This window comes from Periophthalmus magnuspinnatus, chromosome 22, assembly GCF_009829125.3.
Source record: "Periophthalmus magnuspinnatus isolate fPerMag1 chromosome 22, fPerMag1.2.pri, whole genome shotgun sequence".
Taxonomy (NCBI): Eukaryota; Metazoa; Chordata; class Actinopteri; order Gobiiformes; family Gobiidae; genus Periophthalmus; species Periophthalmus magnuspinnatus.
This window is the reverse complement of record NC_047147.1, coordinates 23,982,989-24,010,795: the sequence shown is the minus strand read 5'-3', so window position 1 is coordinate 24,010,795 and position 27,807 is coordinate 23,982,989. Positions and strand designations below refer to the sequence as shown.

Genomic DNA, 27,807 nt, shown 5'->3' with positions numbered 1-27,807 from the left:
TAATCAGGATCCACTCTGAAATTCACATAGTTTTTTCATTACGTCAAATGTCGTTACTTTCTACGGGAGTTTGGAGGTAAATGCCAGGACTGCGTGACAACAACTGCAGTAGCTTTATAGGGTTAGTGCGTAGAGTTAGTGAGTAGGGTGAGTGTGTACAGGGTTAGTGTGTAGGGTGAGTGTGTAGGGTGAGTGTGTACAGGGTGAGTGTGTACAGGGTGAGTGTGTACAGGGTGAGTGTGTAACCCCATTGAGAATCTTTGGGATGTGCTGGAGAAGCTTTGTGCAGCGTCAAACTCGACCATCATCAATGCAACATCTGAGTGAAAAATTAATGCAACTCTGGATGCAAATAAATTGTGTGACATTGCAGAAGCGAAATCGAAACAAAGCCACAGTGAATGGGCCGTAATCAAAGCTAAAGGCGGAACAACCAAATATTAGAGTGTGTGACCTTTGTTTTTGGTGGCAACTTTTTTTTTTGGCCATGCAATGTCTTTAAATAAACATTACAAATTTTGTATTACAATTGTTTCTGTGCACAAAAATTTGAACTTATTGCTATTTTCAGGTATTTATGCTGTGAGTTTTCTGGTTTGGCTCCCTTAAAATCAAATTAGGTCGTATGCAGCCCCCGGACCAAAATGAGTTGCAGGGTTAATTTGTAGGGTTAGTGTGCAGGGTTCGTGTACAGGGTTCATTTGTAGGGTTAGTGTGCAGGGTTAATTTGTAGGGTTAGTGTGCAGGGTTAATTTGTAGGGTTAGTGTGCAGAATTAATTTGTAGGGATAGTGTGCAGAATTAATTTGTAGGGTTAGTGTGCGGGGTTAATTTGTAGGGGTTAGTGTACAGGGTTAGTGTGTGTTGTACCTCCTGAGAGGCAGAGGTCTTGTCCAGACTATTGGCTTCTCTGTAGAACAGTTGCTCCAGCTGAATCTCTTCTAAGCTCCTTTGTCGGTCGGCCCACTGCTGCTCCAGACGCTCTCGCTCTAAGCACAGACTCTGCACTTTCTCCACCACCTCAAACATACAAAGGACATGTGTAAAAGGATAGGACAAATCATGTTTCAGGTATAGTTTAAACTTCAAATCATCCAGAAACACCCAGGCTATTGTTACAAAGGAAATGATGTTCAGGGTAGGCAACTATTGCCCCTCTCCCCTGTCCTCACCTCTCGCCGATTAGCTCGGTCCAGTCTCTGTAGCTCCTCCCCCATGTCCACAGCCTGCTGGTAGATCTCTTCCCGTTGGTCCATCTCGGCTCTGAGTTGTTGATGTGCAGACAGCTGGAGGTCTGCTGTGGAAACATCACTGATGCTTTCCTCAGCCGCCATCACTCCCCTCAGCTCCAAACACCACGACAGGTAATCGTGCACCTGACAAACGTAGAGGACAGGTGAGAACAGGTTATTTTATTGTATGTTACTGCTAATGTTCCTCACCCCAGACACTTTTCCTGTTTTAGGTCAATTAGGAAATTATTTCTATTTGCTAAATGCCAGAATAATGAGAGTAGGATTTTTTTACACAATTTTTCATTACTTTTTCCAAAGTCAGATGTTTACATACATTTCATTAATATTTGGTCCCATTGCCTTTAACTGGATAACTTGGGTCAAACGTTTAGGATATGCTTCCTCAAGCTTCTCACAATAGTTGGCAGGAATTCTGGCCCATTCCTTCTGACAGAACTGGTGTAACTGAGCCAAGTTTGTGGCCGTCCTGCTTGCACATGCCTTTTCAGGTCTGTTCATACATTTCAATAAGATTGAGATCAGGTCTTTGTGGTGGCCACTCCAAAACATTGACTTTGTTATCCTTAAGCCACTTTGTAACCAGTTTGGCAGTATGCGTCAGGTCATTGTCCATATGGAAGACCCATTTGTGGCCAAGCTTTAACTTCCTGGCTGATGTCTTGAGATGTTGCTTTAGTATTTCCACATAATGTTCTTTCCTCATGAATTTTGTGAAATGCGCCAGTTCCTGCTGCAGCAAAACAACCCCACAACATGATGCTGCCACCCCCATATTTCACAGTTGGGATGGTGTTCTTATGTTTGGAAGAAAAAGGGGGATGTTTACAAGCCTAACAACGCTCATTAGGCTTTAACAGTTCACAGGACATGTCTCCAAAACTGAAGGTCTTTGTCCCTGTGTCCTTTTGCAAACTGTAATCTGGCTTTTTTATGTTTCTTTTGGAGCAATGTCCTCTTCCTGCAGTGTCCTTTCAGTCCATGTCAGTACAGTCCTTGTTTCACTGTGGATAATGACACACTCCTATCAGCTTCAGCAGCATCTTCACAAGGTCTTTTGCTGTTGTTTTCCCAATTTGTTTAAATGCATAGTAATCTTATTATAGGTAAAAATCGGACTTTGAAGAAAGCAATGAAAAACTGTTTAAGAAAATCCTTCTCTCATTATTCTGGCATTTAGCAAATAGAAATACTTTTTGTAATCCTAATGGTAGATCTAAAACAGGAGAGGTTTAGTCTGATTTCATATTTGACAGGGAGAAGAAAAAGCATAGTGTGTAAAACTTCTGGTTTCAACTGTACATGCAGAACAGTCCCAGCATGATGTCACTGCAAAGAATCAATAGTTCAAGTAGAACTGCTGTGATGAAGGCCCCCTAGTGGACATTAGAGGAAAGGCAGAAGAACAGACCATGTTGAGGAAGAGGTGTCTCTGCTGTGCCGCATGAAGCTCCTCCTCCCTCTGCTCGGCTTCCAGACGGAGCTCCTCCCACCTTTCCATCACTTCCTGCTGCACTTCCTGGAGGCGGGGCTTGAGGTGAGGAGAGCAGGAATCCAAGATGGCATCCATGCCGTCCTGAAGCTCATTTAACTGTTAATAAAAGGTAACCCGAACATTAAGACCTTCTTCAATGAGTTTCTTCTTTTTTATAAAGCCAGAAAAAGATGAATTGTTTTAATGCAAAAAAAAAGTATTCTGTTGACTGGACAAAAGTTTGGCAGTGAATAGATTCAGTTTGTTGGCTTCTTCAGTTCTGCCTCGATACTGGTGAGTAACTGCCTTATATCTGTCTGAGGGGAACACTTTTCTCCAGTCACCAAAATTAATTTTCTTTTGCTATATAACATTAATCATTTTAACCAATAATGTACGAAAGGGATCATGCAGTTTTGTGTTTTTGGAACGCTCTGACCTCATTGAAAGTGTCCTGCATTAATGTCTGACCTGTATCAGAGGGGGTATATTATGCTGAATGACCTATATCTGAGGAGGTACCTGATTGAACATGTCCTTACATTAGACTGTATGGGTCTGTACATCTGAGAATGTACATGATATGACCTGTATCTGAGGAGGTACCTGATATGACCTGTATCTGAGGAGGTACCTGATATGACCTGTATCTGAGGAGGTACCTGGTGTTCAGTGGAGGCCAGCTCCTGCAGCAGAGTCTGATGTTTCTTCTGCTGTGACATCACTCCTCTCAGGTCTTTGGCCACAGAGTCTGGGATGCTCTTGTGCCGCTCCTTCAGTAGGACAAGGGCAGGGTAAATGAACTGCTTTCGTTACATTATGTTCTGTCCACGACCAGTCAAAAGTTTGAGCACACCATTTCATTACTTTTTCTACTAAAATAGTTAAATAACTCAATAAATATATTTTATATTCAAATCAGTCTCATGGTGAAGTCTCCTGAAATGGTTTTCATTTCACAGCTGTGCTGCATCAGGGTCAAGTTATGTCAAAAGTGCAAAGGGTTAAGGCTATTTAAAAAATCTGTTATTTTGAGTTTATTTTTGTTCACTACATTCCACATGTGTCATTCATAGTTTTGAGGCTTCGGTGAGAATCTACAGTGTAAATAATCATGGTGTGTCCAAACCTTTGACTGGTCGTGTAAGTCTGTAGGGTAAATAAACTGTTTTTATTATGTTATATAACGTGTACAATGCTATATTAAGCAGACACAGACCTTGATGAGGGCCAGAGCATCGCTGAGCTCTTGGTAGAATTTAAGACACGCCTCCTCTCTCTGCAACTGCTCCTCTCGCTCTGAAGCCACACCCTGGAGCTCCTCCCAGCATGCACTGCACACACAGACTCACAGTAAGACTCCTCCCAGCATCAGTAGTACTGTACCAAAATGTCTAATTGTTCAAATAAATTATTTAACAAGATAAAAGGACTTTGACATGATTGTCACAACGACAGGTGTTGATCTTTGGTAAAATCTCCTAGTTTAACATTTGGCTCACAGAAATTAATGGTGATACAAACAACTAAAGCAGTTCTAAGATGCTAAACACTAGCCTTCGCGTTCAATCAAAAATTATTCTACACTATAGAGTGACAGATGTATTTTGCAGCAATGAGAAACAGTTTATCGTTGCTGTTCCACTGCACTTTTACTTTTTAATACTGTTTTAATATATCTCTATGAGAGTTTTGCACTACTGCTACAGACATGGCAGATTTCCATGGTAATGGCCATTTTTCTGATCTCTGTTCTAATGTAGTTTCCTCATCACAAACAGACCTGGAGTTGTGGTTTGTTTCATTCACATGTTTGACACACAAACCCTCCACTGTGTTTTTAAGCTCCATACACCTTCACTCGAATCATTTTGATCATTTCATCCCTGGAATTGTCAATGTCTACAGAACTAAACATAATATAAAATATGTTAACTTGAAAACACTTCATAACATCACAGGGTAGAACAAAATATTTTGGGCTTTGGAGATGTGGACAGACTAATAATGGTGTTACTCAAACATGTGTGAATGAAACAAAATACAACTCCAGGTCTGTTTTTGAGGAGGTAACCGTATTGCAGCATGGCTTAAAGCTCACAAGAGTCAGTTTTGCATAATATAGGCGGTGGAGTGCTTGTGTTGACTGGAGCAGACCTGAGGGACTGCAACATCTCCTTCACAGTTCGGCTCTGTGGGTGCTTGTTCCGGATGAGTCTGGTGCCAGAGTCTTTGCATATCTGTAGACGCTCCTCACACACGTCCAGATGTTTGAGGAACCCGTCCAACTTCCCCCTGAGCAGCTGGAACCACAGTTTAACACAGACTGTACAAAGAAGTGGACTAAGGGGGTGTGACATCAACCACAGCATTCAGCTCCAGCCACATGAAGCTCATCGAGGCTAGAGCAGTTATAGGGACCAATTTGGAGACAAGTTCCATATTTGCATTCTGACAGCGAGTATCATGGTAACCAAAGAGACAATCAGTAGCAAGGGTGTGATAATATTTTTTCCTGCACACACCACTGGTTTAGCAGGGGGCAAGCGCTTAACAACACTGTCAATCAAACCTGTTGCTAATGCTAGCGGTAGCGACCTTGGTGAAAGAAGGCACCTGATTGGTCTATTATTAACGTTCATATCTTTATTATTTAGGGACAAAATAGTGACACTGCCAGGTGCCCTAGGGGAGCACAGTTCCACATTTACCTCTAGGTGCTGCTCGCTACTGGGTTCCTGCGCCTCTATGCTCTGCTTCTGTTGTTTCATCCAGTCCTCTAGCTCTGACGCCTCATGTTTGAACTCGTGAAGAACAAGTACTTCCTGTAACCTCTGACCTCTGACAAAAAAGGTTGAAATCATTTACAAATTTGCGTCAATTACCAATTCTAATTATGGCAACAGTCAAAGAACAAGAGCAGGGACCAGGGTCTTTGATCCCTGGTCTCTGCTCTCACCTGGTCTGTGCCTGGTGTTGCAGTTCCCGACTGAGGTTCTCTAGGCGGGTGTAGCTGCGGCTGAGTTCCTCCAGACTCCATCTCCTCTGGGCCTTCTCCACCTGCAGCTCCAGAGCCTCCACCTCAGACTGCAGCACCTCCACACGGCCCATCAACACCTGCAGCCACAGAGACGGACAGGATGATATATAAGGATGATGATGATTTATAAAAGAAAACATCACCAACTAATATGTCAAAGAACTGCTAAGACGACTCAAAAACATGGTTAAAGGGCCCATATTAGGCTATTTTCTGATCTCTGTTCTAATGTTTCCTCATCACAAACAGACCTGAAGTTGTGTTTTGTTTCATTCACACATGTTTAAAAACAAACCCTGCATATTTAGACTGAGTTCTTCTCTCAAACAGAAAACACTTTGTTCCACCTTGTGAAGTTATGTGGTAATACAGGAAGTAGCAAAAGACAAAGCTCAAATCTGTCGAAACGTCTTCACTTCTACAACGATTTGTCAAGTTGACAGATTGGAACTTCGCCTTTTGCTATGGATCAGACTTGGACGATTGAGGGTCTACACAGACATAATACAGGAAGTGTTCCACTTTGAATGAACAAACTTTTAGAACATTTGAAATATGTTTCCATAGGAGGCTTTTAGAACATTTGAAATGAGCTAAAGGTGGCCTCATTAATACAATTATTGTCTTATTTGTAGCTCAGAAATTTCAGAGATTAGATTTTGTTAGTTTTGAAAATTATTTTGTAATGCAAAATTGCTGTATAAATGTTCGCAGAATAGAGCTCCAGGTGTCCTCATAGTCCATCACATATGGAGCCGACAACGGCAATATGAAGGTGCCCCTGAGAAAAACATCATTTTGGGCAGTCCACATTCTCTGTCCAGAGCACTCTGGAACTCCTTAAGCTCTGAGCTGAAACTGGACCTAGACTGGGGTGGTTTTACACATGAACTTAAATGGGTCTTAACCTCCTGGGACCTGGCGTCCTCATATGTGGACAACACATTTTGGGTTGTCTAGGCCACAGTACAAATTTTTAGTAGAAGAAGAAGAGCGTACAAGAACAGAAACAATTCAAAAATGTTCAGTTTTGAATATTTTTAAGTGTTTAGAATGTTGTGTTATGTTATTTTTATTAATTAATTTTTTGTAAAGGCATGTCTTAGCAGCACTTCAAATGAGCCACATTGTTCCAAGAGGTACAATTGTTTTTACACTCTATAAAAATGATTAAAATATAGAATGAATGTCCTCATATGTGGACATAATGTAAAAAGATAATTCTTTGTTTTTACACTCATCGGGTCCCAATTAGCACAAATAACAGAGAGAAATAAAGCATGTCATGCAGGAGCTCGGGTATCAGGAGGTCAAAAATCATAAAATGAACCCTGTGTGTGTTTTTGCCTTTTGTAAAAGCCCTTCTAGAGACAGACATTGCAAATTAACCTTGGCTATAAATAGTGTAGTATTTTACAATATTATTTTGTAGTATTTCTAATGTACAGACTTGTCCCTATCAAATAATCAATAAAAATAAACACAGACCATGACAGTGGCACATGTTGGCACAGACCTGGTGTTTGGAGATGTGGCTCTGAGTGGCCGTTGAGTCTTTGCCATAGTCATCATTAGACACTAGACTGAGAGCTTCAGTGAGTCTGGACTCCAGCTCTGAACAGTCCAACAGCAGCTGCAACAAGGAGAGGAGAATAAAGGAGGCAAAAGGAGCCAAAACTGTGACCCACCATCAGTCTGCTCTGTCAGAGAGGAGCCTGGAGCATTAAGGAAGTCTGTTGTCACAGTATCACATTTTCTTTAATCCATAGTTTATTTTTCTTCTATTATTATAATATGAATATTTTACTTTCAGATCACATTTACATCAAATGCAGCACACTTTTGGATATCCATCACCTTTTACAACACCCTGGGATACCCAAGGATACCTAAAATGGTCCCACACTGCATTGATTTGTTATTGAGTGGTTGAGACTCATGCCATTCATTCCAGCAGTGAGTGATGTGCTGGGCTGCACATGCGCACACACACACGCGCGCACACACAGAAAGCGAGTGACTCACTGGGCTTCACATGTACACATGCAGAAGAGTGACTGGAGTTGCACTGTTTTTGCAGTGAACCGTTTGTTCTCAAACTCAGTAAGTATAAATATTTGTGGTGGCTGAAAAAATGGTAAATCTTGACATTCCCATATCTGCTCTGCCCGAGATGCTTAAAGTCCACATAGTTAGGCTATACATTTCACTAAAACACAGTTAACATCATTATATTTAAGATTTTGCAAATGTTGTCATTTTGGTGAATGTTATAATTTTACTTCCTGGGCGAACACGAGCAGCAGACGTCATATACGTACAGGTACGCTACAGAGCAACGATGATGTAAACGAGGGACACAGTGTGACCCTGTCTGACAAATAAAAGTAAAAGCCAACACATATTTAATTAAATCACTGTTTAAACTGTCAGGAAAACATCATTCTTGTGCAAAAATTGTTTGAGATTCTGACTTAGAACTCAGTGCTACTTCCTTTCTTTTTTTGTACTTATCTCACCTTTCTTCCCACAAACTGACACTGAACTGATGTGAAACTATGATGACTATTTAGCACAGGTACTATCCCACCAAACCAAGTCAGAATTAGAAAAATATTTTAATCTGTCAAGTGCACTTGAAATGGGTCTTAATAAATCTTTTGTTTTCTCCACTCACCTGTTCTCGGGTTACAGCCTTGTTCAGTTGAGCGGCTCTTCGGCTACAGGCCTCCTCTAGCTCCTCCCACTCTGCCTTCAGATGGTCACACCTTCAAATGCACCAGTGTCACAAACAGGCCAGGACACAACAGAAATGACTAATGGGAAACGCAGAAGAACCTTTCTAGAATGACGCCTGCATCTGATTGGTTGGATTTAGCGAGGCTCCTCCCCTTCTTCAGGACAGAGTTCAGGTGTTTGCTGTGAGCGTTCACTTCGGCCTGCAGCTCCTGGAAACACAACATTAAGTCAACATTCAAGCCACATGTGCTCTGTCTGCCTCTTTAAGTCCAGCTAAACACTATTCTCTGATCTATGTTGCAGTGTTGTTTCCTCATCACACACACATAACATCCCTGGAGCTCCACTGTGGCTGTAGAGGGACTGAGTAAAAGTGTAATATATAAACAAGTGCTGTTGTAGTGCAATGACCAGAGACCGTTTTAGGCCAAAATAACCAAAAAATGAACTGTGAGTTGTTGTTTTTTTTTCATCTTGATCCATCCCAATTTTCAATCAAATGATATTTTGTCATATTAAAAACATGTAGACCCTAGTCAAATTTCTTCCCCCGACTCCTCTTCCTGAACTCAGCTCGATGACAGAGGACTGGCTGTAGACCATACACTGTACACAAAAGTGGACTAAGTGAGTGTGACGTCACGCACAGTGCTCATCTTCACTCAAATGAAGCTCATCGAGGCTAGCAGTTATAGGGCGAATTTAGAAACTAGTTCCGACCACCAGTAACATAACAACCAAAGAGCCAGTTGAGAACCAGGCTGTTGAAGGTACCGCCTCTTCCTGTCCACAGCGCTGGTTTAGCAGGGAGCGGACACTGTCAATCAAACCTACTGCTAACAAAAGCGGGAACGTCCTTGGTGGAAAGAAGACACTTGATTTGTCTGTTATTAATGCTCATATCTCGATTTACAGACAAAATGGCAAAATCCAAACACCAGGATTATGTAGAGAGGGTTAATATGATCATTTTAAGACCAAAATGACGTGGCTCATGGTAACCGTTACAGCGAGAGGGGCAACAATTTGTCAATGTAAAGTGAATTGGAGGCAGAGTCGATGGAGCCAGAAGCGCGCACATGCTCACGTCCTATTTGGAACACAGCAGCTAGAAGATTAGCTATGTCCATTTATGTACACAGTCTATGAGGTAGAACCAAGCTGATCATTGACAATATGATGTCACAGGCCTAGGGAGCATGTTTGTGTTTGTGTGTGTATGTGTGTGTATACCTTGTGTTTGTGTGTGGTGTTTGTGTGCTTGTTTGTGTGCTTGTGTGTATATCCTGTGTTTATGTGTTTGTTGTGTATATCTTGTGTTTGTGTGTGGTGTGTGTATAGACCTTGTGTTTGTGTGTATACCTTGTGTTTATGTGTTTGTGTGTATACCTTGTGTTTGTGTGTGGTGTGTGTATAGACCTTGTGTTTATGTGTTTGTGTGTATATCTTGTGTTTATGTGTATATCTTGTGTTTGTGTGTGTGTGTATATCTTGTGTTTGTGTGTATATCTTGTGTTTATGTGTTTGTGTATATACCTTGTGTTTATGTGTTTGTGTGTACATCTTGTGTTTATGTGTCTGTGTGTATACCTTGTGTTTACGCATTTGTGTGTATACCTTGTGTTTATGTGTTCGTGTGTATATCTTGTGTTAATGTGTTTGTGTGTATATCTTGTGTTTATGTGTATATCTCGTGTTTATGTGTTTGTGTGTATATCTTGTGTTTATGTGTTTGTGTGTATATCTTGTGTTTATGTGTTTGTGTGTATATCTTGTGTTTATGTGTATATCTTGTGTTTGTGTGTGTGTGTATATCTTGTGTTTGTGTGTATATCTTGTGTTTATGCGTTTGTGTGTATACCTTGTGTTTATGTGTTTGTGTGTATATCTTGTGTTTATGTGTTTGTGTGTACATCTTGTGTTTATGTGTCTGTGTGTATACCTTGTGTTTACGCATTTGTGTGTATACCTTGTGTTTATGTGTTCGTGTGTATATCTTGTGTTAATGTGTTTGTGTGTATATCTTGTGTTTATGTGTTTGTGTGTATACCTTGTGTTTACGCGTTTGTGTGTAAACCTTGTGTTTATGTGTTTGTGTGTATATCTTGTGTTTATGTGTCTGTGTGTATACCTTGTGTTTACGCATTTGTGTGTATACCTTGTGTTTATGTGTTCGTGTGTATATCTTGTGTTAATGTGTTTGTGTGTATATCTTGTGTTTATGTGTTTGTGTATACCTTGTGTTTATGTGTCTGTGTGTATATCTTGTGTTTGTGTGCTTGTGTGTATATCTTGTGTTTGTGTGCTTGTGTGTATACCTTGTGTTTACGCGTTTGTGTGTATACCTTGTGTTTATGTGTTTGTGTGTATACCTTGTGTTTGTGTGTGGAGCTTAGGGCAGCAGACAGACTCTTGTCCAGTCCACTTTCAGCCCCACACAGAGCCAGTTTCTCGGAGATCCAGCTTAGTTCCAAGTCGACATCATGGTGGAACTCAAATAGAAGAACTGAGGCCTCCAGCACCGAGCGCCGCAGCTCCAGAGGCTTCTGAAGGGACTTGAACCTAAGAGGTCACCAATGTTTTATACAGACTATATTCAGAAGTCTTTCCTTAGTCACATTACAGTCTGTCACTAAAGAATTTCTCATTAAAAAGGAGGTATTATGCAAAAGTGATTTTTTTTGGAGCTTTCTACCATGTTATAATGTTGTTCCCTCAACATCCATATGTGTTTGAGTAATCTAGTGATCTCTCCAGGGATTCAAACCCTCCGTATGGTTACCAATACGAGTCTGTACACAAGTCTTATTTATATATTTTATCTAAAAAAAATCTTGAAGGAAATGCACAAAAGTTGCTGCTAATCTGTTCTATATGTGTCTGTAGACTGTGTGGCCTCAGACACCTGTACTTGAGCAGGGTTTGTTCATGTTTTCTATTACAAACTTATATAAGGACATAAATAGCTTTAAATCTTATGACAAATCTGCAGGCCTGGGCCCACACAGAGCCAGTTTATTGTGCATAAACGCTGTCCAAAAGCCTAGCATTAAAAATGTGGGTAAGTGCTTGGTTATTATTTTTCACAGTTTGAAGCGTTTTGTGCAGAGCCATAATAGAGCAGTCATTTAGCCGCATGGACTGACAGCTGGACGCCTGCTATTAGCTCGTTCACTGTGAGTGCTGCCCGGCAACCACCTGTACAACACCGTGCAACACTGTACAACACTGCCCTCCACCACCCTCCACCGCCCTCCACCACCCTCCACCGCCCTCCACCGCCCCCCACCGCCCCCCACCGCCTCCACCGCCCTCCACCACGCGCCCATATGCTACGAAGAGACCAACAATAAGAGATACACACCCACAGGACAATGATAATGAAGACGTGAATGGACAGAAAAAAACAGGGGAACCATACAAACAAGTGTATGGAGAGATAGAACTATAGAACCATACTAAAGAGTGTACAGAGAGATAGAACTATAGAACCATACTAAACAGTGTACAGAGAGCGACAGAACTATAGAACCATACTAAACAGTGTACAGAGAGCGACAGAACTATAGAACCATACTAAAGAGTGTACAGAGAGATAGAACTATAGAACCATACTAAACAGTGTACAGAGAGCGACAGCACTATAGAACCATACTAAAGAGTGTACAGAGAGACAGAACTATAGAACCATACTAAAGAGTGTACAGAGAGATAGAACTACAGAACCATACTAAAGAGTGTACAGAGAGATAGAACTATAGAACCATACTAAAGAGTGTACAGAGAGATAGAACTATAAAACCATACTAAAGAGTGTACAGAGAGATAGAACTATAGAACCATACTAAAGAGTGTACAGAGAGATAGAACTATAAAACCATACTAAAGAGTGTACAGAGAGATAGAACTATAGAACCATACTAAAGAGTGTACAGAGAGATAGAACTATAGAACCATACTAAAGAGTGTACAGAGAGATGGAACTATAGAACCATACTAAAGAGTGTACAGAGAGATGGAACTATAGAACCATACTAAAGAGTGTACAGAGAGATAGAACTATTGAACCATACTAAAGAGTGTACAGAGAGATAGAACTACAGAACCATACTAAAGAGTGTACAGAGAGAGACAGAACTATAGAACCATACTAAAGAGTGTACAGACGGAGACAGAACTATAGAACCATACTAAAGAGTGTACAGAGAGATAGAACTATAGAACCATACTAAAGAGTGTACGGAGAGATAGAACTATAGAACCATACTAAAGAGAGTACAGAGAGATACAACTATAGAACCATACTAAAGAGTGTACAGAGAGAGACAGAACTACAGAACCATACTAAAGAGTGTACAGAGAGATAGAACTATTGAACCATACTAAAGAGTGTACAGAGAGATAGAACTACAGAACCATACTAAAGAGTGTACAGAGAGAGACAGAACTATAGAACCATACTAAAGAGTGTACAGACGGAGACAGAACTATAGAACCATACTAAAGAGTGTACAGAGAGATAGAACTATAGAACCATACTAAAGAGTGTACGGAGAGATAGAACTATAGAACCATACTAAAGAGTGTACAGAGAGATAGAACTATAGAACCATACTAAAGAGTGTACGGAGAGATAGAACTATAGATCCATACTAAAGAGTGTACAGAGAGATAGAACTATAGAACCATACTAAAGAGAGTGTAGAAAGACGTAGAGCTATGGAACCATACTAAAGAGCGTACAGAGAGAGGTAGGTGTCCGTGTCCTGTAGAAGTCTCTGGGAGTCAAAGTGAGTGGAGGCCAAACGTTTGACTCGACCCATGATGGAGTTCATCTTTTCAGCCAGCTCAGCCGCCTCCTGCTCCAGCTGCTGGTGCTCCTGTGGGAAACATTCAAAGCATGTACATTATGCCCATACAAAAGATTAAATACATGTATAGTACACGTCTCTGGAGCACAAATGTGAGTCTCCTCAGTCTGTACCTTGAGCAGCTGGCGACTGGAGCGGAGGTCATGTCCTTTTGCTGCATTGTTCAGCATCCACTGAATTGCCTCAATTTTCAACTTAGCATCCTGAAAATATTTTATATTAGTATTGTTTACAACTGGTTAAATGCTTGGCTTAAAGCAGACCTACTGTGACTGCGTGAGCTCTATAATAATAATCTCTGACACCGTGGATCTTTATGTTATAATTTGCACATTTGAAATCACAATATTCATCTAAAATGACTTCATAAAAGAAACAAGTCCTCCGACTTCCGCGTTAAAAAAATGCGGTGCCCAATGGGAGATGACGTCGCCGTAAACATCATCACAACAATGGACAGCTGCACATCACACTAACGAGCAGCCCATTTTTTCATCTGTACCAAAATGACTGCGCAACACAGAATATGCAGAATATGTCAGCTTTAACATTAGTGTGCATCACACAGGTAGTATACCTGCAGCAGGTCCATGAGCTGTTCCTGTTGTCCTGCTTGTCGGAGCTTGTCTCCTCGTTCACACATTTGCTCTTGGAGTCTTCTCCAGCGGCTGTTGAGCTCAGTGCACTTCCTGCTGAGGCTCTGAGCACTGTGGTGTCCTTCAGACTGCATCTGCTGGCTCACCTGAACATGTGGCACAGTTATGATGGTCCACCATAGTTCCTCATACATTTATCTGAAGAAAAGAGCCATACTAGGCCAACAGTTTTTCAGTTAATCACTCTCACCTTTTTGTTGAAAATCAAACTCCTAAACCATGGCCATGAATGCTCATATTGGTATTGGTATATTTTTTTCCTGCTTTTTTTCACAAATTGCCTCTTAACTGTTGTAAAACTATGACAAATATTTAGCACAGGTACTATCCCAACAAACCAAGTCATAAAAATATATGAATCTGTTGAATTAGCTTTGACCTTTGCATTACCTGCAGCAGTGTGTCCAGGCGGTCTTTGTTGGCTTCCATCTCTTTCTCCAGAGCCTCGTGCCTCTTGAGTTTTCGCAGGATGTTGGTCGGGTCTCGGTACGACTCGTCTTCAGCCACTTTAGACTTCTCGTCCATCCACAGCAGAAGCTCCTCAGCATCTCTCAAGAACTCCTAAAGACACAAACCAAAGACTCAGGAGTTTGAAACAGCACCAGTTCATCTATTTTTGGGACAAAGCACAATAATGAATGTTCAGTACGCAATAAATTAGCCAGATTATAGCACAATTGATAGTTTCCAGCTGACGTCATTAACATTCCCTGGGGATGTGATGCTAACTGGAGGCACTGATCTGTTTGCGGGTCTCATTCTTTTTCTAAGGTCGGGGTCCTCTACCCGAGGCTTGGGAGCTGAGTGTTTTGTGCTGTATCTTTGCTGTTCGTAGTACTGCACTTCTCTGGACTGAGATGTCTGGGGTTCCTGGTGTTACTGGCCTCCTTGAGCTCTTCTTTGAGCCCCTGGCATTTCTCTAGTTTCTCATGTTCCTTTTTCCTGATGTTCCCATCACTTGGTTCTGCAATGTCCACCACAGTGGCTTTGTTCTGTTGTTTTATATATATATATATATATATATATATATATATATAATCTATATATAAATCTCCTCCTCACCCTCCGCGGGTGGTCTCTCATCCCTTCTTTTCCACACTCACTTTTCCACTTCTACCAGAGGCCTGGGAGCTTGAGGGTTCTGCGCAGTATGCTGTTTGCTGTTCCTTGTACTGCACTTTTCTGGACTGAGATGTCTGATGTTTTTTCTGGGATCTGCTGTAGCCACCCCTCCAGTTTGGGGGTCACTGCCCCGAGTGCTCCATTGACCATGGGAACCACGGATACCTTCACCTTCCAGACCTTCTCCAGCTCTTCTTTGAGCCCCTGGCATTTCTCTAGTTTCTCATGTTTGTTTTTCCTGATGTTCCATCACTCAGTTCTGCGATGTCCACCACAACGGCTTTGCTCTGTTGTTTATCCACCACCACAATGTCCGGTTGGTTTGCCATCACCATTCTGTCAGTCTGTATCTGGAAGTCCCACAGGATCCTGGCTCGATCATTCTCCACTACCTTTGGAGGTTTTTCCACCTTGATCTTGGGGCTTTCAGTCCGTATTCTGTACAGATGTTTCTGTGCACTATGCCCGCCACTTGGTTATGTCACTCCATGTATGCTTTCTCTGCAGCATCTTACACCCTGTAGTTATGTGCTGGATTGTCTCAGGGGCCTCTTTGCACAGCCTGCACCTTGGGTCTTGTCTGGTGTGGTATAACTGGGCCTCTAACGCTCTGGTGCTCAAAGTCTGCTCCTGTGCAGCCAGGATGAGCCTCTGTGCTGTTCTTCAGACCAGCTCTCTCAAGCCATTGGTAGGATTTCTTGATATCAGCCACAGTTATGTGCAGGGGCTTGTCCTTCCATGATGGTTCCTCCAGCACCTCTTCCTCTGCGCTCCACTGTCTGAGACATTCTCTCAGCACATCATGTGTTGGGGCCTTGTCCTTGATGTACTTATGGATCTTGGATGTTTCATCCTGGACTGTGGCTCTCACGCTCACTAGTCCTCGGTCTCCTTCCTTGCGGCTCACGTACAGTCTCAGGGTGCTGGATTTGGGATGGAACCCTCCATGCATGGTCAGGAGCTTTCGGGTCTTAACATCTGTGGTCTGTATCTCCTCCTTCGGCTTATGATTCCTGCTGGGTACCAGATTACTGGCTGGGCTGTTTATTGCCATACATATATACATACATAAATATACATTTTACATTTTTTTAACACATACATATACTCATATACATATACACTCTATGATAATATCTGGTAATAATCTGATTTTAAGTGTGCATGTAAGCATAGCCAGTGCTTACCTGGTACTTGTGCGCCTCCAGCAGCATGGCCCTCCTCTCATGGCTGCTCTCGTTCAGCTTCCTGTGGGCTTTCTGGATGCTCCGGCTCCGCCCTCTGATGCTGGACATAGAAACAACAGTTAGATGTGTGCTGATCAGTGTCAGTGCAGTTTTAAGTAGGACATTTTAAATCACAATCTTCACTAAAACAACTTGGTGGAGGTGAAAATGGGGGTAGATCAGAGCAATGACCTCTTGAATACAGGAGAATAACAAGATTACTCAAACATGCACAAACCACTCTAAATACAACTTCAGAGTGTCAATGAGAAGGAAACAATGATAACATGGTTAAAAGCTTTGAAAAGTCAATTTTGGAAAATAGGTCTTCTTTAAAATCTCACTGCTTAGAGGCGTAGTGCTGCTGTTCCACAAGGTGGTGGCAGCGTTCACCAAAGAGCTCCACTCTCTGGTCCAGGGCTCGGATCAGTCCCTCCAACTCTTCCTGTCTCCTCAGCAGACTGTGCACACTGTCCACAGAGTCCTGGAGAAGTATAATTACATGTCATTTTTGCCTCTACTTTATATAAAGGGCCCGTGTTACTGCAGTGTAATGTTGTTTCCTCATCACAAACAGACCTGGAGTTGTGTTTTGTTTCATTCACACATGTTTAACACACAGACCCTGCATATTTAGACTGAGTTCTTCTCTCAGACTGAAAACCCTCTGTTCCACCTTGTGATGTCATGTGGTAATACAGATGTTTTTAAACTCCATACACCTTCACTAGAATATTTGGAACATTTCAGCCCTGGAATTTCAAATCTCTCCTAAACAAAAGGTAAAAGGAGCTGTTAACTTGAAAACTACTGCTTCATGACATCACAAGGTGGAACAGAGCTTTTATAAAGAACTACTCAAACATGTGTGAATGAAACAAGACACAACTCTAGATATGTATTTGAGGAACATTATAACAGGGCTTAAAGCTCACTAGAGTCAGTTTTACACAGAACCGTTAAACCGTTTTTCTTGATTCGGTTTATTCACTGTTCTTACCCCCAAATCTTTGACCCCGAGTCGGGCTTCATGTCCAGACAGCGTTGCCTCAATACGGTCTGCTTCCTGGTTCAAGCGCTGTAGCTCCACCCCTTCCTCCAGACGCTGTTTCCTATTTGTCCACAGCTTGTCCAGTTTTAACCAATCAGCTTTGAGCAAATCAAGAGTTCCATGAATGTCTACATTTCCAGATTTAGGAAGAGATTTTGCTTCAGCCTCCATCTCCTGCAGCCTAGAAACACGAGACATTCTCAAATACAATTCATCAAAACACTGCACTAAGTAAATGTAAAGTTACCTGTCATGTTGTTGGTCAAGCTCCTCCCTGAGCTCCTGGTGCTGTCCAATTAGAGCTAATGCTGATGTGATGTCACTCCCGGTGTCGTCCAATAGGAGGCGGTCTCTGGTTGACTCCACCCACAGCTGCAGTTGTTTGGACTGAAGCAGGAAGCTGTGCAGACGTCGCGCTTCATCCAGGTGAGTCTGTCTGTTGGCCGCCTGCTTCTTCACCTGTATAGACATCATCCACAAATCTATATTGATACTTTGCAGCTGATGTCGTCAACATTCCCTAGTGGTGTGATACTAACTGTAGGCACTGCTCTGTCTGAGGCTTGTTAAGACTTTGATCTGAGCTTTGATTCAAAACAATCTGACCAGAAAGAGCTGACTGTTGGATTGTTAGAACATGTGAGCTGATTTGTGCTGTTAACCAAGTCTCTCTCAAATAACGTTACAGTGACAAGATAGCTAGCATTAGCCAACAGTTTTTCAGTTAGTCACTCTCACCTTTTTCTAGAAAATCAAACTCTTAAACAGGACCATGAATGCCCGTATTAACCACAGGCTCCTCAAAATATGCTGTTTAAATCCATTTTGTATTTTTCTTGAGTTTTAAGTTTCATCTTAAAGCTTTTGGCTGTGTTTCCCATTATGTGCATTGTGTCTCCATGGTAACTGCTGAACTGCTCCATAGTCATACATGTAGAACACCCCCATTGTGATGTCACTGCAAAGTATCAATATCAGCACGTCTCTATTCACACATTTATACATCTCTAATCTGTCATCAGCGCACTCACCTGACGGAGCAGCTCCTCCAGAGCCTTCACCTCCTTCATGATGGCGGCGCTCTCCTCTGGGCTGCAGTCCTGCTTCCTGAAACACATGAAATGACCTCACACTTTAGAACCTCAGTACACTGCCCCCTCCCCTCCCCTTATTCACTCCATAGCCCTGCACTCTTTAAGGGGCTCTATAGTGCCTCATTCACAGAGCATTTCAGACACGCAGCTCACTACAATAGGGTCACATGACTCTGGTGTCGGGGTGAAAAAACTCCAATAAAACCGGATTTCCGTCATAAATAATGATCAGGTTGGACTGGCACAACTACTCATGGACTAATAATAATCATACATATCTCACATAAACAGACTGGAGTATTTGTTTTCCCCTGAGATTTTTCATTCATAATCAGAATCAACAGTGTGATAAACCAGCGCTTTTATCTGCTTTCATTCAGTCATGTTGTGTCCAGTAAAAGACCTGTTTTTGTCTGCTGTTGTTTGCGACTCTTGCAATGCACTCTGGTCTATATTGACTCATCTGGTGGCCAGCGCTGGACACTACTTTTCAAGGTGCATTGTGGGAATTTATGAGTGCACTATTTTTTCACTCACTGGACAGTCAGATGCCACTACAAATGTGTGAGCTCTATTTCGTGCCGGTGAATAGTATGGACATTGGGACACAGCCTGTATGTGTGTTTGAATGTGTGTGATATACATTTTGGCGATGCTCTTGAGGTATGCGATCTTTGCCTCCAGGATGTGAATGTCTTTTAGAGCCTGTATCTGAGCCTCCTCCTCGTTTTTGAGTGTGAACGAGCCCAAGTGCGTGCCATCCACTTGAGCAGCCTCTGTGTTCACGTGCGCTGCTCCCAGTCTGTGGAGCTGGTCCTGTAGCTGAGCCCGGGCCTCATCACAGCTCTGAAGAAAAGACTGAACATCGGCTGAACTCAGCAATTCTCTGCCCTTGTCTTCTTTGAGTCGCTGCAGACGCTCCCACCTGGACATGGACAGGGACAGAAACAGAGACAGGGACAAGGACAGAGACAATGACAAGGACAGAAACAGGGACAGAGACAGATATAGGGACAGAGAAAGGGAAAGAAATAGAGACAGGGACAGATCGGGACAGAAACAGAGACAGGGACAGAGATCCAAGGTCAGGGAGGCTCCACAGGTCAATGCTTTTACTGTTTGTGTCTGACCGAAATTTAGACATTGTTAAAAATCTCAACATGAAGTCGCTACAGGACCACTGCTTTACAGTTCATGACAGCTACCTGCTGCTAACCCGCTTTTGTTTACTCTGGACCTCTCTCTGTTTACTGTGGCCACTTTTCACAAGCTCCTCCCCCATCTTCATGATGTCATCCAGTTGGCCAGACCCACTCGCCAGCTCCGTCAGGAAATTCTGAAACAAAGGAGAACAGAATCATCTGTAGACCATAAAATCTAGTCCAGGTTTAATCCAGGTTCAGTGCTGATTTAATCCAGGTTCAGTCCAGGTTTAGTCCAGGTTTAGTCCAGGTTTAGTCCAGGTTTAGTCCAGGTTTAGTCCAGGTTTAGTCCAGGTTTAGTCCAGGTTTAGTCCAGGTTTAGTCCACGTTCAGTCCACGTTCAGTCCACGTTCAGTCCACGTTCAGTCCACGTTCAGTCCACGTTCAGTCCAGGTTGAGTCCAGGTTGAGTCCAGGTTGAGTCCAGGTTGAGTCCAGGTTGAGTCCAGGTTGAGTCCAGATATAATCCACGTTTAGTCTAGGTTTAGTCCAGGTTTAGTCAAGGTTTGTGTTCAGATTTAGTCCAGATTTAGTCCAGATTTAGTCCAGATTTAGTCCATGTTTAGTCCAGGTTTAGTCCAGATTTAGTGCAGGTTTAGTCCAGGTTTAGTCTTGGATTGTACCTCATATTTGGCCTGGATGACCCCTGGATTTTCTGTAGCGCTGAACGTGTTGAGGATGTTCTCCTTGTCATTCATCCAGGACTCAAACTCCTCACAGCTGCTGTAGAACCGATGGAGACGCAGCCACTCCTCCAGAGAGCGGGTCTTAGACTGAGGCCAGAAAAAATGTTTAGGCCTGGTACAGACCTGGTTTAGTTTTGGTTCAGACTTGAGTTAGTCCGGCTTCAGTACTAGCCAAGTCTTAGTCCTGGTCCAGTCCTGGTTATGTCTTGTTTTAGTTCTGATTCAGCTCAGTTTCTATTTAGTGCTAGTAAGGTCCTGTTTATATTATATTATATTATAAGACAAGATACATCTTTAGTTCAGTGTAGATTGGCAATTCCAGGACTGAAATTATCCAAATGATTCTGGTGAAGGTGTATGGAGTTTAAAAACACAGTGGATCACTTCCTGTATTATCACATGACATCACAAGGTTGAACAGAGTGTCTTCTATGAGAAGAGTGCAGCCTAAATAGTCACGGTTTGTGTGTTAAACATGAATGGAACAAAACAAAACTCCAGGTATGTTTGCGAGGAAACAACATTATAACAAAGATCAGAAAATGTTGTACCTGGGCCAGCCTGTGCAGACTCTGATACTCCTCCTCCAGCCCACTTTGGCTCCTCTCCACAGCCCCCCTCTCGTAGTGCGGATCTGGGGTCCATGACATCTGGATCTCAGCGGTGCCTCGTCTCATGGAGCGGCTGCGTCGAGGCCGGCTGGTCTTGGGGCCCTCAGGAGCATTAGGGGAGGAGGTGGAGTGTTCCAGAGGACGAGCCTGAGGAAACAGAACAGCTCCTTTAACACAGCACAATGTGAGAAGAAAACTGCAGAATATTGTGTTTCACAATTTTATTATTGTATTATTTAAATTAATGCAAACATTTCATTGGTAGACATGTCTAATCGTACAATGTGTGGGAGAAGGGTGAGGTAGGACCATAAACTGTATGAAGAAGTGGACTAAGGCAGTGTAATGTCACCCATAGTGTTCTGCTCTAAATGAAGCTCATTGAGGATAGCAGTTATAGCAGCTAATTTGGAGCCAAGATCCATATTTGGAAATCCAAGCACAGGTATCATAGCAACCAAAAAAATAATTAGGAGAGAGGGTGTTGTGCGAGCAAGGCTGCCTACAAACTTGGCTCAGTTACACCAGTACTGTCAGGAGGAATGGACCAAAATTCCTGCCAACTATTGTGATAAGCTTGTGGAAGGAAATCCAAAACATTTGGCCCAAGTCATAGTTTAAAGGCAATGGTACCAAATACTATTGAAATGTATGTAAACATCTGACTTTAGAGAAAGTCATGAAAAATCCTTCTCTCATTATTCTGGCATTTAGCAAATGGAAATAAATTTGGTAATCCTAATTGACCTAAAAAAAGAAAAGTTCAGTCTAATCTGAAACTTCTGGTTTCAACTGTATATAAACAGTTTATGGGTAGGTCTAATCGTACATTGTTTGGGAGCAGGGAGAGATAGGTCTTGGGGATCAGCTGCTGGTTTCCTCTGGTGTCTCGGGCTGTGACTCTGTCTCCATCGGGCTCCTCTCTGATGATGGTCACCACCTCATTACGGTCCCAGGGAAACTGGCCTGAGACAGGGACAGAATCCATCTGTTAAACTTTTAAAGGGCCAATAATAGGCTATTTTCTGATCTCTCTTTTAAGGCTGTTTCCTCATCACAAACAGACTTGGAGTTGTGTTTTGTTTCATTCACACATATTTAACAGATAAGCCCTGCATATTTAGGCTGAGTTCTTCTCTCAAACAGAAAACACTCCTTATGACGTCATGTGGTAATACAGAAAGTGCTCCACTGTGTTTTTAAACTCCATACACATTCGCTAGAATCATTTGGATAATTTCAGCCCTGGAATTGCCAACCTCTACTGAACTAAAGGTAAAAGGAGCTGATAACTTGAAAAGCTAGTAGCTAGTAGCCAAAATGTTGCATGGAACAGTCTTTTGACCGTGTTCAAGGATCGTGCTGAGATAAAAGAATATTTGAGCTTTTAATGGAGTTTTGGGCTCACTTATATGGAAACACATCATCCTAGTGATTTGTGTGGCATATGGCCCCTACACTACCCCTTCATGACATCACAAGGTGGAACAGACCATTTTGAAGATGTAGACAGAATAATAATAATAAAGGGTTACTTAAACATGTGTGAATGAAACAAAACACAACTTCAGGTGACATTATAACATGGCTTAAAGGACCTTAAATAAAGTTCGAACATCTCTATGGACATCTATCCATGTCTGTATGTCTGTGTAATCCCTCAGATCTGATTCATAGCAAAAGAAAAATATATCTGTCTATAAAATCTGTCTCTGGACAAAATGCTGTTGGAGTGAAGACAGGGCTGCTCATCCAAGCCGCTTTTTCAGTTTATTCTTCTTTTACTATGGCTATATGTATCATTAATCTAAATATAGTTATATAATGATACGATCCACAGAAAATTCCTTATTTTCTCCCTTACCTCTGCTGTACCTGAAACGCACTTTAGCCTTGCTCTCGGTGTGAGGGGTGGGGGTAACAGGGCTCCTCCCACTCCCTGCTCTAGGTGATGATGTCATAGCCTGTGGCCCCTCCCCCTCGTCTGCAGAGGAGTCGCTGAGCTGCAGAGGTCTGCTCTGCTGTGGCTCTGACTGGATGGAGAGTTATAGTAGAGTTTTATTTAGAACATGTTTCTGTACAGGAGGGATATTTATTAGATTAATGGATAATAGTGATTATACAGGTCACAACATCAAAAGAGATAAATAATTATAATTGTGAGAATTTTCATTTCCATGCAGTCTATACTGCCAAAAAAGTACAGTTCATGTAAAGTGTATTTTTCGCATCTATTTATGTCTCTTTCAATTTTACCATTCAGAAAGTTTAATTTCATAAACCAGACAGTCACGTGTTAGATAATGGAAATGAAAGAAAATTAAGGCTTCTATTATCATGAATAATTGTTAAACTGTGGAGTTTTTTTTCTCACAATAATCATAACATAAACATTTTAGGTTGTGACATCTCTAGTGTGGAGTTTGTGTATGAAGTGTTCCTCACAGTCAGAGCGCTGAGCTGGGCTGCTGTTTTGGCTTGTTCGCTCAGTCTTGAGATTTCAGGACCATAAGCCACAATCTCTTTCTCTAACTTGAGGTGGCGCTGTAGCAGAGCAGCGGTGCTCTGCTCATCTTTCCCATGATCGTCTGAGGTGAGAAGAGGCTTCCGGTCAATGAGCCAAGAGGACACCTCCTCAGCCTCGGAGAAGTACTGCAGAAGAGAGGACAGACAGAAGAGGGACAAGGAAAATGACTGAGAACTAGCATGAGGAGTACACGCACACTCATACTCATGAGGAGTACACACACACTCATGTGGAATACACGCACACTCATACTCATGAGGAGTACACACACTCATGTGGAATACACGCACACTCATACTCATGAGGAGTACACACACACTCATGTGGAATACACTCACACTCATACTCATGAGGAGTACACTCATACTCATGTGTCTGACACCTGCCTCTGACTGGCTGCTCTGTCTCTTGCCTCTCTCTGATTTCCTGTTCTGTGGTAGTTAACTCTTTGATGGCGTGTAGCGTCTCTTTCTGATTGGCTCTCATGACCTGCTCTTCCCTCTGATTGGCTGTTCTGTCTGGCTCCTCTCTCTGATTGGCTGTTCTGTCTGACTCCTCTCTCTGATTGGCTGTTCTGTGGTTACCTGTTTGATAGTATTTGCAGCCTGCAGTCTCTCCCTCTTGGCCTTGCTCTCATTGTGGAGGTGGTTCCATTGTTTCTGGAGACTTCTGATCCACTTTTGGACTGTCTTCTTTTGGTCCTGATTCTGTTTAGAGACCAAGTCCCGACCCCGAGACAGAACCCCCTGAAAGACTACCTCATGGGCCTGAAGCTCCGCCTCCAACGCCTGCAAGAACCAATCAAAACCAAGCATATTGATACATGACAGCGGAGAGTTTTATCATGATAAAAAGGAAAGAAATTTGCACTAACATTATAAAGGACGACATAAAGGACACCTAACTATATTTAAAAGTAGCATTTAGAATAGCTTCAGCTTCCATTTCACAATGCAGTTTTTTAGAAATTCAAACTGTCCGTGTTTTGGCTGACATCCACAGCTTTCATGAAGGGCTGATTTAGTTAAAAAATTTAAGTCCTCAAAGCACCTAAAAGTTAGCGTGGTAAGATTTAGCCTAGTCACGCTCGTGCTAACTCCACTGTAACAGTTATCGTTCTGATTCTGACATCACATGGTGGGAGGCACTGGCCCATATTAAGGAAGTAATGCGGGGGAAAAAATGATTGGGCTCATGCGCCAATGAGCACAGGCCACTGAAAACAAGACAGCGCCATCTTAGGGTCACCTTCCATAATAGATTATACTTTCATGGTTGTCATTAAGTTAGATCTACTCACTTAGGATTGTTTGTTAAAGCCATGCAGCTTGGATCTTTACTGCAAAAAATTTTTTTCAGTGCTGATTTAATCCAGGTTCAGAGTTTTGCACTTTGAATTTGAGGGCTTGAAAATATATGTGCTGAATATTTAAAAGGAATAACACACAGAAAATGTATACTTAAAATTTCAGCAACTAAAATTTTGAATAAAAATAATTAAAACCTGTTTTTTTAGACCGAAAAATTCTGCGCTATTTAAAATTCAAAATCTGATAAAATAAATGATTTTCCACATTTCTGACCTTGTGCTTGTGCAGAGCCTGCTCGATCTGGCTCAGCTCTCGGCCCAGGCCTGAAGTCTGCACTTGGACCAGACGCTCAAACAGCCACTGCTCCAGATCATCACAGTCTCTGAGGAACTCACAGAGACAGAGCTGTGCCTCCAGCTGCTTCCTCCTGGACACACACAGGACACACATGAGATTAGTGTTGTCTCGATACAAAAATTAAAAACTCAATTTCGATACTAAAGAATAGACTCAATGCTCAATGCTGACCCCAATACCACGATGAAAATAAAACACTCTTTAAACAATAGAATGTGATTTTCCACATTTAATGGTAGTATGTTCTTTTCTATTCCCATGTGTCTTATATCTGTGTAATTTCTCAGTGTCCAGTAGGTTCATAGTGGTCCATGTGTGTAACTAGTCTATGTGTCTTATACTTGTGAAAGAGACAGCTTAACATTATTCTAAAGATGTTCAAGAATTCTGTCCTTTGCATGTGACATTTTTAGTATCGATACTTGTTGAACTAATGAATATCTAGTTTCTATCATAGTTTTAGTATCTGTTAATATCTGATTTTCGATATTTTTGACAACCCAACACGGGACACACACAGGAGCTGTTATCCGGGGACCAGAAGCCAAATAGGGACCAACTATCGGGGGGTGGAGCTGTGAAACACACCTGACCCTCCACCACCTCTACACTGTAATAGTGCTATGAATAACAGCATGACAGGAGAGCTTTTGTGATAAATTGGAATGACAGTGCTGTCATTCTGTCAGCACTGTTTTATTTTGAACATTGGAGTTTACTGTTAGCTTCATTATGTGTGACTGTCTGGAATAAGTTATGTAGAAGACACATTTCTGTTTTATCTTGAAACAGAAAGAAGTTGTATTCTGACCTAATATCCTTTGGCCCCACGCAAGATTCATATCTTTATCATCTTGCCTCTAATTAACCCAAAATCAAAAAAGTTTCACTGCAATTGTCAGTGAGCTAAATTCACAAAGTAGGAATTTTATAGTAAAAGCAGTAACACCGTCTCTTACTGTGCGCCCAAAAGAGTGGGAGTTTATTCCATCAGAATACACGATGATGAGAGATAATAAGGAAGTCCAAACCTGCTGCTGCTGACGGCCACCAGAGACTTGTACTGAGCGTCCAGAGCTCTCACTCTGCCCTGCACCTGCTGAGAGTCCTGACCTTTGCCCTGAGGAGAAGACAGAAGTTTAGGTTTCACAGCTACACACTGAGCTGTGTTGTGGTTTTGTGTTCTTGTCAGAGTGAGTCTCAGTCTGAGCAGAGTTTGAGTTTCACGGTCACACATTGAGATGTGCTGTGTTTTTTGCTCTGGTCCTTATGTATAATGACTTTATGTTATGTGCTTGTACTGAGGGATTGCACACAGACATGTTTTTGTTATTGTGCTATGTTGTGATGTGCTGTTGTTTAATGTTATTCAGTATATTTCTTGTCTCACCCTGAGTGCTGCGGTGCTGATGGAGCTCAGAGCTTCTCCCTGAGCAGATATTTGAGCCTCTAGAAGGTCCTGTTTCTGCAGCAGAGATTCCACCTCTGTCAGCTGCTTCCCCAGATCTGAGGTTGCCGCCTGAGCCTGAGCACAAGACAAAACACTGAGACAACATGACTTTAAAGTGCTTATCAGGTTCTGATGATTCTCTCATTTTGATTTAAGTTGGTGGAAGGAAACCTGTTGTAAGTATAAATGATTTGTGATGCAATTTGAGAATCTATTTTAGGGAGTTCCACACACATTTAACAAATGTACTATATTCAGAGTTCAAACAGTTTGTGGAGGCAAACCAGGTTAACAAATATCCATAACACAGCTATTGTAAGTCTAAAGAGCACATTTAAAACACAAGGTTCAGTAAATGATCTTAACCTGTCAGAGACTTTGAACCAGGACCTTTACCTGTAGCAGTTTGAGCTCTTGTGACACCAGATCTATGTCTCGGAGCATGCTCAGAGTCTGCACTACATTTCCCAACATGCCTCTCTGCTCCTGCAGCTGCTGCTGGAGGTCCCTCCATCTCTGACTGATGTTCTGCTCCCTGAAAAACACAGACTTTAGTTTCTACTTTAGTTCACTTCTCTGTTCTGTTTTCCTTGGTCATGATTTTATTTTATTTTCTTCTATAGTCCTGTCCTAAACCTAACTTCTACGATTAACCTTTAAACCATAAAGGACATTTATATACTGAAAACACTCAACTGTCCTAGTGTTATCACCTGTCATCTTAACATTTCAAACTCAAGTTCAGTATTAAAGAATACACTCAATACTGATTTATTTTATTCTATTTAACCTTTATTTAGCCAGGAAAGTCCCATTGAGATTACTAATCTCTTTTTCAAGGGAGTCCTGGGCCAAGACAGCAGCACAGTTACATTACATTACACACACATTTCAACACGTCATAAAATGGATTCTTAAAAGCAATTACAAATCATAGACTTAATTTCCAAACCTTTCAACATAGATTTAAACTGAACTATTGAAGTCAGTTCTCGTAATTTCAATTTCAATGTAAATTATTCCACGTTGAAGGCGCAGAATATTGAAATACCTATTTATCAGTCTATGTACGGACACTTGGGACAGAAAGAAGCATGCATAATAATAATTTAAAATAGTAGTATCGATACCTGCTTAAAC

At 41.9% G+C, this 27,807-nt stretch overlaps 1 protein-coding gene across 1 annotated transcript in view; it reads right to left on the bottom strand.

Annotated features, from left to right (window-relative positions):
- sptbn5 (spectrin, beta, non-erythrocytic 5) overlaps positions 1–27,807 on the bottom strand; it is a 67,413-nt gene that overhangs the window by 23,569 nt on the left and 16,037 nt on the right. The window contains exons 11-43 of the mRNA XM_033987793.2: positions 27,064–27,202; positions 26,608–26,742; positions 26,249–26,337; positions 25,134–25,287; positions 24,135–24,338; positions 23,469–23,675; positions 22,888–23,056; positions 21,853–21,989; positions 20,964–21,170; positions 20,350–20,499; positions 19,731–19,861; positions 19,169–19,450; positions 18,463–18,538; positions 17,679–17,890; positions 17,381–17,612; positions 16,725–16,864; positions 16,342–16,441; positions 14,423–14,593; positions 13,954–14,118; positions 13,490–13,579; positions 13,249–13,385; positions 10,878–11,067; positions 8,605–8,714; positions 8,444–8,534; positions 7,283–7,399; positions 5,686–5,843; positions 5,438–5,567; positions 4,884–5,029; positions 3,946–4,060; positions 3,389–3,499; positions 2,664–2,843; positions 1,172–1,375; positions 870–1,019 (exon numbers count right to left, since the gene is read on the bottom strand). Coding sequence (XP_033843684.2) covers positions 870–1,019; positions 1,172–1,375; positions 2,664–2,843; positions 3,389–3,499; positions 3,946–4,060; positions 4,884–5,029; positions 5,438–5,567; positions 5,686–5,843; positions 7,283–7,399; positions 8,444–8,534; positions 8,605–8,714; positions 10,878–11,067; positions 13,249–13,385; positions 13,490–13,579; positions 13,954–14,118; positions 14,423–14,593; positions 16,342–16,441; positions 16,725–16,864; positions 17,381–17,612; positions 17,679–17,890; positions 18,463–18,538; positions 19,169–19,450; positions 19,731–19,861; positions 20,350–20,499; positions 20,964–21,170; positions 21,853–21,989; positions 22,888–23,056; positions 23,469–23,675; positions 24,135–24,338; positions 25,134–25,287; positions 26,249–26,337; positions 26,608–26,742; positions 27,064–27,202 — 5,029 coding nt within the window. The remainder of the gene's footprint in view (positions 1–869; positions 1,020–1,171; positions 1,376–2,663; positions 2,844–3,388; positions 3,500–3,945; positions 4,061–4,883; positions 5,030–5,437; positions 5,568–5,685; positions 5,844–7,282; positions 7,400–8,443; positions 8,535–8,604; positions 8,715–10,877; positions 11,068–13,248; positions 13,386–13,489; positions 13,580–13,953; positions 14,119–14,422; positions 14,594–16,341; positions 16,442–16,724; positions 16,865–17,380; positions 17,613–17,678; positions 17,891–18,462; positions 18,539–19,168; positions 19,451–19,730; positions 19,862–20,349; positions 20,500–20,963; positions 21,171–21,852; positions 21,990–22,887; positions 23,057–23,468; positions 23,676–24,134; positions 24,339–25,133; positions 25,288–26,248; positions 26,338–26,607; positions 26,743–27,063; positions 27,203–27,807) is intronic.